We start from the raw sequence: 7,468 nt of genomic DNA, 5'->3' as shown, positions 1-7,468 counted from the left end.
CGAACTGGCGAGTGCGTATCTGGAAAATGGACAAGTTAAGGAAGCGATATCACTCCTGAAGCATGTGGTTATGGTTGAAGAGCAAACACTAAAGAAGGATCATCCACATCGACTAGCGTCACAGCACGAACTGGCGAGTGCGTATCTGGAAAATGGGCAAGTCGAGGAGGCAGCGCCACTATTAGAGCAGGTGGTCACGATCAGCAAACAGACTCATGGGGAGGATCATCCAGATCGACTAACATTGGAGCACTTACTCTCTACGATATACTGGGACCTTGAAAATCGTAAGGCTGCTATACAAATGATGCAACATGTGGTTGAGATTCGACGGCAGGTCCTTGATGAAGATCACCCTGATCGAAAGAATTCTGAGGACTGGCTTAAGCATTTTGAGTCTGAGATAGGCCGCGCCGAGGCTGAACGAATGTCCGATACAGAAGAAAAGAAACGTGACAGCAAGAGGCGGACGAGATAGACCGGCGGGCACCGATGGGGATCGAGAAGTTGCTGGCCAGGATGGGAGTCGTCCCGAGACGTTGACCAGTGTAAGTATCCTAGCATCGGCTGCTAGGTAGCCAAGGACAGTGAGTGAGCGATGCGAAAGAGAGCGGAAGAGATGCTCTGAAAAGTACTCAGCAGCAAGGGAGAGGGCCAAAGAACGGGTGTTGAGAGAGGAGAAGATCATCCTCATACCGTTAATTGGTGATGCAAAAAGAAAACGCAGCATCAATCCATACAGGTACGCAGTCCTACGCTCAAGGAGGGAGTGATGAAGGCTTCTCCAAGGTACTTTTGTTCCTTTTGGCTACCTTGGGCAAGAGGGGGGAGTGTGAGGAGTGCGAGTGACCACTTTTTTCTTTCAAGATAAGTAAGAGGGAGGAGTGTGAGACTTCCAAGTTACCTAGTTACCAAGTTTCCTTCAGGCAAACCATCTACCTACTACCTACCCACCTACCTACTTTACCTGCCTCTCCCACTGATTAGTTCACCATATTGACCTCGTTGCCTCGTCGTGTCGTAAGCGTTGAGCACTCTCATCTGCTGCCCACCTTCGTCTCCTGCCGAAAAGGCGTAGCCTCTCTGCTTCCTCATGCGCTGCACCTGTCTGACCTTGCGCACCGCCTTCTGGAACTGTTCCATGCGCGGTCGGTAATCCTGCACGTTGTATTTCTGGATCTCCTGGATATGATGGTACGCCTGGGGCAAGTACATGCGCTTGGCGTATTTCCACGCAAAATCCCGGAGCAGACAGGCCGGCGGCAGGATCAGACACAGCGCGTAAAACGCAGGTGAGCTGAACATGACGGGGATGATGCCCCGGAGTTCCGTCGAGAAGCCCGATCCGATGTTCGGCGCCGCGTAAGAGTACGCGGGGATGAAGGCGAGCCAGATGATGAATGATCCGGGGATTGCAATGACGGTGTACTTTGTCCAGATGTTCGTGATCAATGCCGCTTTTCCGAGTACCACCAGCAAGATTGCGGTGTAGGTGGATGTTCCCCAGAGCCAGTGCCCACCAATCTTGCCGTTGGAAAGAATCAGATCGTCCTTGAAGAAGTAAGACGAAAAGATGTAGGCCAGGATGGAGTGGTAGAAACCATTGGCTATCCACGACCAAAACGAGTGCATGCGGTAAAAGGTGCCCTTTTGAGTGAGTTGATAAAGCTGAGGGTAGCGGTCCAGCATGCGTGCCGAGATGAATTGGTCAAAGACGCCCATGGCGAACGGCGGCAACACAGTAAACAGGACGTTGTAGAATGATAACGTCCAAGACTCGTAGATGGTTTGGCCCGAGAAGGCATTTTGGAAAGAGTACTGCAAGGCTTTGTGTCAGAAAAACCAACATGGCACGACAGGTTGAATCTCGACTTACCCAAAACTGTGTCATAAACATCGCAATGTTCTTGTAGAACGAGTATAGGATGACCTTACTGATACGCTGATAACTCCAGGCTCCGTGTACCAAGAGGAGTTTCTTGAGGTATCGAAACTGTCCGATGGCCACGTCGGCACTCCGAGCCGCTTGGAGGCCTTCGACGCCGCTGATGCCGACTCCAACATGTGCTGCCTGGATCATGGAAACATCGTTGGCTCCGTCACCAATCGCGAGAAGCAAGGCTTTCAGGTGGCGTTTCACAAGTTTGACCACGAGGGCCTTTTGCAACGGCGACACTCTGCAACATATGACCGCCTTACACATGACCGCCAGGTCCAGGAACAACTTCTCCATATCCTTCTCGAGAGCATATGTCAAGGACTTTCCATCGATGACCAGTGCAAGTGTGTCTTGTTCACCGGATGCGGCTTGATTCCGGATGGCATCATATTTCTTTTGTAGATTGTCCCGGGTACTTGCAGCGTTGTCTTCATTCACAATCAGCAAGGTCATATCCTCGCTGATCAGTTTACAGCTCATTCCGATGTTGATGGCGGTCTCTTGCCTGTCGCCCGTGAGCACCCACACCTTGATGCCTGCCTGCTGCAGAGTATGGATTGTATCAGGTACCCCGTCTTGGAGACGATCCTCTATTGCTGTCGCCCCGAGGAGAAGGAAGTCGTGCTCGATGATCTCAGCGGCTTTGTCAAGCTCCTCAGCACGGTTCCCACCAACTGTGGTTGCGGCCCTGTCAAAGACCTGGCGCCATTCTAAGTATTCCTGCTCGGGAACCTCACGCATAGCAAGACAAAGAGTCCGGAGACCTTCTGTGGCGTAATCTTCCAAATGTTGCAAAGTAACATCGACGATCGGGTTTTCTTTCTGCAATCGTTCCAAGATCACCGTGTCTGCGCCTTTGCAGTAGACCCTGATCTTGCCGTCAGGACATCGGAAGATAGTCGACATACGTTTACGAGTGGAATTGAACTCGCACACAGCAAGCAGTTCGTACTCCACTTCTTGTCCTTCCACTTCAACAAACACAGACCGAGGCTTTCGGTCGACAAACTTGTAGCCAAGGGTGACTGCACCTTCAACTAAGGCGCCCTCATCTGGAGATGCTGCTTGATATTTGATATCAGACTTCTCGTCCTTACGCTCTGGAATGACGGTATGACAGACTGCAAGAAGCGTCAAAAAATGATGGATAGCTCCACTAGATGGATGTGACTTCAAATTCTCCCGGAGACGATTGAAGTCATGGACACCATTGGTATCATCTGGGCTCTCTGCTCGGAGATCCTCGGGAACCACCCCAGCATATCGAAAGCCACCGATTGAGCACTGTCGGAACTCCATCATGTTGCAAGTCAGCGTACCGGTCTTGTCCGAGAATACATATTCAATTTGTCCAAGCTCTTCGACAAGTGACGATGTCCGACAAACAGCAGGAGTATCGGTATCCGGGTAGTATATATCCAGGTCGGCGTTGATCAAGAAGGCTTGATAGTATTTGACGAGCTCGATGGTGACGAAGAGCGACAGCGGGACCAAATTTGAATATAAGACCCAGTAGGTGAATATATCCAAGAAGAACTGCGAAGCCGCATTGAAACTTCCATAGTAGAGGTAGGTCAGCTTTTGTCCAGCGGTTGATCTCACGATGATATCTCCGATGGTACTGATCGCACTCAGAACGAGGAGAAGGGCTACAAGCATGAGAATTTGCTTGTTCAGCATGCGCTCGACGTCTGTGCGCTTGATAGGTGTTGCGGTCGCATTTCGCATCAGCTTTGTTTCGTGGCCCGTGAAAACGACCACCGCGTGCACCCATGGAGTGTTTCTAAGTGTAGCTCCACGAAGCAGTAGTTGATCCGGAGCAAGTGGGAACTCTTTCTCCCCACCAGTACCGGTCATGGTGACGGTTGCTTCATATGTGTATAGACTGCTGTTCGGCTGTTCCGACTTCAGGCGTCCAGTTAATCTTCCCAGTTCAGCGGGGCTGATCAAGTGAGCCGTCTCTGGAATGGCCTGCTTGATCTTGAGATTCGTTTCACCATCCAGATTGGCAGTCTCAATGTAGCATAATCCCTCTGGTTCGGAACTTGCCAGTAGAACCAAATCAGCGGGGAAAGGCTCTTCAGATTCAACTCGAACAATGTCACCGATGGCGACATTGATCCATTTCGTGTCGACAAAATCCGACCCCCGAAGCACTCTCGCCCTGGAGTCATTAAGTGATTTGTCGGCAGCCTTCCTCTTGTGATCCTCAACAAGCTCCTTGATGGCAGAGACAGCGAGGACAATTCCCAACGGCACAATTGTCGTATACCTGCTCAAGGGCGACACATTGGGTATCTGTTGGAGGATGGCGGTGAACAAGAAGAACAAGTTGGCGTACTTTGAGAATTGCTCAAATAGGAATTTGGGCAAAAATGTCACAATGTTGTACTTGGCAGTTGAGATGTGGTTGTCCACCCAGCCGTTTGCTGCGTTCGCCTGAGTATTGTTGAGGTGGATGATTCGTGGCCCAAGAGTAGCAGGGTCAACCTTTTTACGCTCAAAGATGGACTTGAGGTCATCCAGTGTGGGAAAACTTCTTTTTCCTCTGGTCGAATGATCGTCTTCTGTGCCAGCAGTATCAACCCTCGAGTGCTGCATGCCTTGTTCCGTCAAAGGTAGCGCCATATCAGAGTAGTTGCTGTCTCGTAGACCAACCATGCCCTTGGCTCTATCCACGAGGCCGCCCATCGACATGAGACTGCTCCGGTTGTGTGCATGATGTCTCCCGACCACTTTAACTCCCCCGCCTGGTATATTTTCATCCAAAGCCTGCCCTCCACCATCGTAGTATTTGTATCCAGAGTCCTCGTCGCCAAAATCGTCGCCGTACTTGGAGTAATTGTGTAGATCCGAGGTTTGTGAGTAATTCCTCGTTTGTTCGGTCATATAAGGAGCTGTGAACGGGCGACCAGAGGATCCAGCAGCCGATGCTTGCTGCGCGTTACCCGGCGCCCCGTTGGGATTCCTTCCGCCAACAAAGTCATCGTAACTCGTGGAAGGTCTCGGTTGGGGTTCGTCGGAGTCGTCAATATTAAACGTTCTTAGCAGCTGAGAGTCGTCGACCGGCGGTCTCTGCCCGGAATTGTAATATGATTGAGAAGCCTCTATGTCCAGCAGGGCGTTTGGTTTGTCGGAAGCTTCAGGCGCATACGGCCGCCCGGCCATCCTTGTTCAAAGCGCCACAATGGTTATGGAGTTGCACTGCGCGGCATCAAAATGTCATCAAGACCGCCGTGGGGAAGAATCGTCCGTTTTAGAGTGTGCGTGATGGGTGGTGCGCTCGTCAAAACATAACGTCGTCAAGGGTGTTGGAGCACGAAGATCGAGGATGGAAGATAGATGTCAGCGTGAGTGAATGGATGACCGTGCATTCTTGGAGAATCATCTGGCGCTGCCATATTAGCCTGTCGCAGGCTAGTGAGGCTGCAGTGCTAGGCGCAGGCTGAGCAGCACAGAGGGGTTGCCCTGGTGCTTGGCCAAGGAGGGTTACGCCCAGTACCGTTAGGCGCGCTAGGCGTGGATTTACTAGATGCGAGTGGCCGCTGAATCGTTCACTAGGCCTATAATGCCTTAAACAACGTGCCTCAGTACCCTAAGGTTGTACGTAGCCACAGGCCCCCTAGGCTGCCCTATTGTACAGTGTGATACTCACTCCATCCTGCTCACCTACTCCAGACAAGATCCAGCCTCTCCCATGCTCACCCAGAGACGCTAACGTTACAGAAACACGAAGAAAAGGATCCCAAGCACTCTGGTTCTCTTCCTTCGAATCTCTGCTGCCTATTCCCTGCAAGTGATCCCCTTGACGAGAAGCCAAAGCTCTCCACTCAGTATCACTGCGCATACTTGTACCAGCCACTCCGCCTATGATCTTCGAGCAAACTCAGCCTGGCCGTCTTGACGCGCATGATTCGTCATCTCCCAAGATAAAAATAAGATCTCCCTGAGACGATCTACTACACTGCCACCTTTGTATCATCGTATGGTCGGTTCGCCCCAAAGGCACACTGTGAAGAAGCTGCCAACACCAATTTTGGATCAAGGGGTTGTTGTATTCGAGAGTCGACACTCTGTATGGGTTTTGGAAAATTCCCACGGTGGCTTTGACGCTTCGGGTTGCGGTTCAATCCAACAACATTCTCACGCCCGTTGACTGACTGATTCATCATCTCTCGTTTTCAGCCCTCAGCTCGGCAATCAGTCCTCCCACGTCTCTCTTGGTTGCATCCGCAGCAAGCTTCGCTGCTACAATTTTGTTGATCTCGCGTCCCGTCGTCAGTGCCGTATTGATACACTTGAGGAGGACGAGCGCGTCAACCGGCTTTCCCCCCAGCTTCGCAACCTGGCATAGCTCAAAGTCGTTGACCGTGAGAATGACTTCTGCCTCGCGGCATGCCTCCTCGCTACGAGTTGCGTCCAACAGCATGACTTCGCCGTCGTGATAAAAGCTGTACGTGATACAGACAGGGTGATGCATGATGCTTAATGGCACTGGCACTCGCTCTGCCATCGTATAGATCGTGACATTCTCGCCGTCCACAGACACATCGGGTCTCTTGAAGTGCCGCAACGCCGCCACGATTGCGATGCACGAGGCATCAACCAGTCCTCCATCCGCATCAAGGACGTGGACATCGGCCCTGATCGACCAGCATTTAGCCCCAGCGATGATACACAACGACTCCGTATCGATCGCTCTGGACCTCCGTATGGCTTTCTCCAGCATGCGTGATAGGATAATTTCTTGCTCTGATTGCCTGTCCCGTCATTGTCAGGCTGAGCGCAAAGGGGGACCCCTTGGGGGATTTGGGGGACCAACCTTCCATTCTCATACGCCGGAGACGCAATAGGGCTCAGTTCCGTAGTAATGGTGAATATTCCGTCAAATTTCCGCTCTTCTTGCGGTTTGGTGACTTCTGCAGAGACCTGCACAAAGACTCTATAAAGGTTTTAGCACCGGCGCCCACAGTCGGATGCGAGGACGAGCTGACCTGGTCTTCCCGAGTCGAAGAGTGACGGTACCATATTCATCGCCAAATTCCAGGTCAATGTTCCTGAATTGATCTAGGGTCCGACCATCGAGCCGGACGCCTTGTTCGAGGGCCTCGAGAATAAAATTTCGCTCGATGTTGGAGATTTCCACCTCGCGAGGCATGGTTGGTCGATCCTCAGAGACTCTGCTTCGCGTCCACGAGCCACAACCTTTATTGAATGCAGTGCTCCTCAGTGGCCATCTTCTTCAGGCGTGCTTGAACACACTGGCGAGTTGATGTGTGGCTTAATGTTAGTTGTTTATTCTTTATTTGGTATGCGATGGTGAAGAAAATCAATTCAAATGACCGACGTCGCTGCCGCCAAGAACAGCGTTCACCACCTCGTTCAGACGCCGTCAGGCTCACAAAGCAACGATTTCTTTCTACATCCACAACACCGCAGAAAGCACCAGCCAGCATTCTATGCGAGCACAGATACGGTCCTAAAAAAGAACTCAATTCCTCGGCGGCGGCTTCGCAGCCATGGAGAGGT

General features: G+C 51.6%; 3 protein-coding genes across 3 annotated transcripts; 1 reads left to right on the top strand and 2 right to left on the bottom strand.

The window, feature by feature from the left end:
* Positions 1 to 70: 70 nt before the first annotated feature.
* PV08_10103 (uncharacterized protein) lies at positions 71 to 478 on the top strand (the record flags this gene model as incomplete). The annotated part of the gene is made up of 1 exon (XM_016384418.1): positions 71 to 478. The coding sequence occupies one exon, from the start codon at positions 71 to 73 to the stop codon at positions 476 to 478; it is 408 nt and encodes a 135-aa protein (XP_016231020.1).
* A 485-nt stretch (positions 479 to 963) lies between these two features.
* On the bottom strand, positions 964 to 5,107 carry PV08_10102 (uncharacterized protein; the record flags this gene model as incomplete). Its single annotated transcript, XM_016384417.1, has 2 exons — positions 964 to 1,818; positions 1,877 to 5,107. 2 exons carry the CDS (start codon positions 5,105 to 5,107, stop codon positions 964 to 966), a joined length of 4,086 nt encoding a protein of 1,361 aa, XP_016231019.1.
* A 1,000-nt stretch (positions 5,108 to 6,107) lies between these two features.
* On the bottom strand, positions 6,108 to 7,097 carry PV08_10101 (uncharacterized protein; the record flags this gene model as incomplete). Its single annotated transcript, XM_016384416.1, has 3 exons — positions 6,108 to 6,699; positions 6,762 to 6,881; positions 6,934 to 7,097. The coding sequence occupies 3 exons, from the start codon at positions 7,095 to 7,097 to the stop codon at positions 6,108 to 6,110; spliced, it is 876 nt and encodes a 291-aa protein (XP_016231018.1).
* Between the last annotated feature and the right edge of the window lie 371 nt (positions 7,098 to 7,468).

The sequence above is a fragment of the Exophiala spinifera genome (genome assembly GCF_000836115.1).
Source record: "Exophiala spinifera strain CBS 89968 unplaced genomic scaffold supercont1.8, whole genome shotgun sequence".
In the NCBI taxonomy this organism is placed as follows: Eukaryota; Fungi; Ascomycota; class Eurotiomycetes; order Chaetothyriales; family Herpotrichiellaceae; genus Exophiala; species Exophiala spinifera.
The sequence above is the reverse complement of the archived record's forward strand: the minus strand, read 5'-3'. Positions and strand labels throughout refer to the sequence as shown.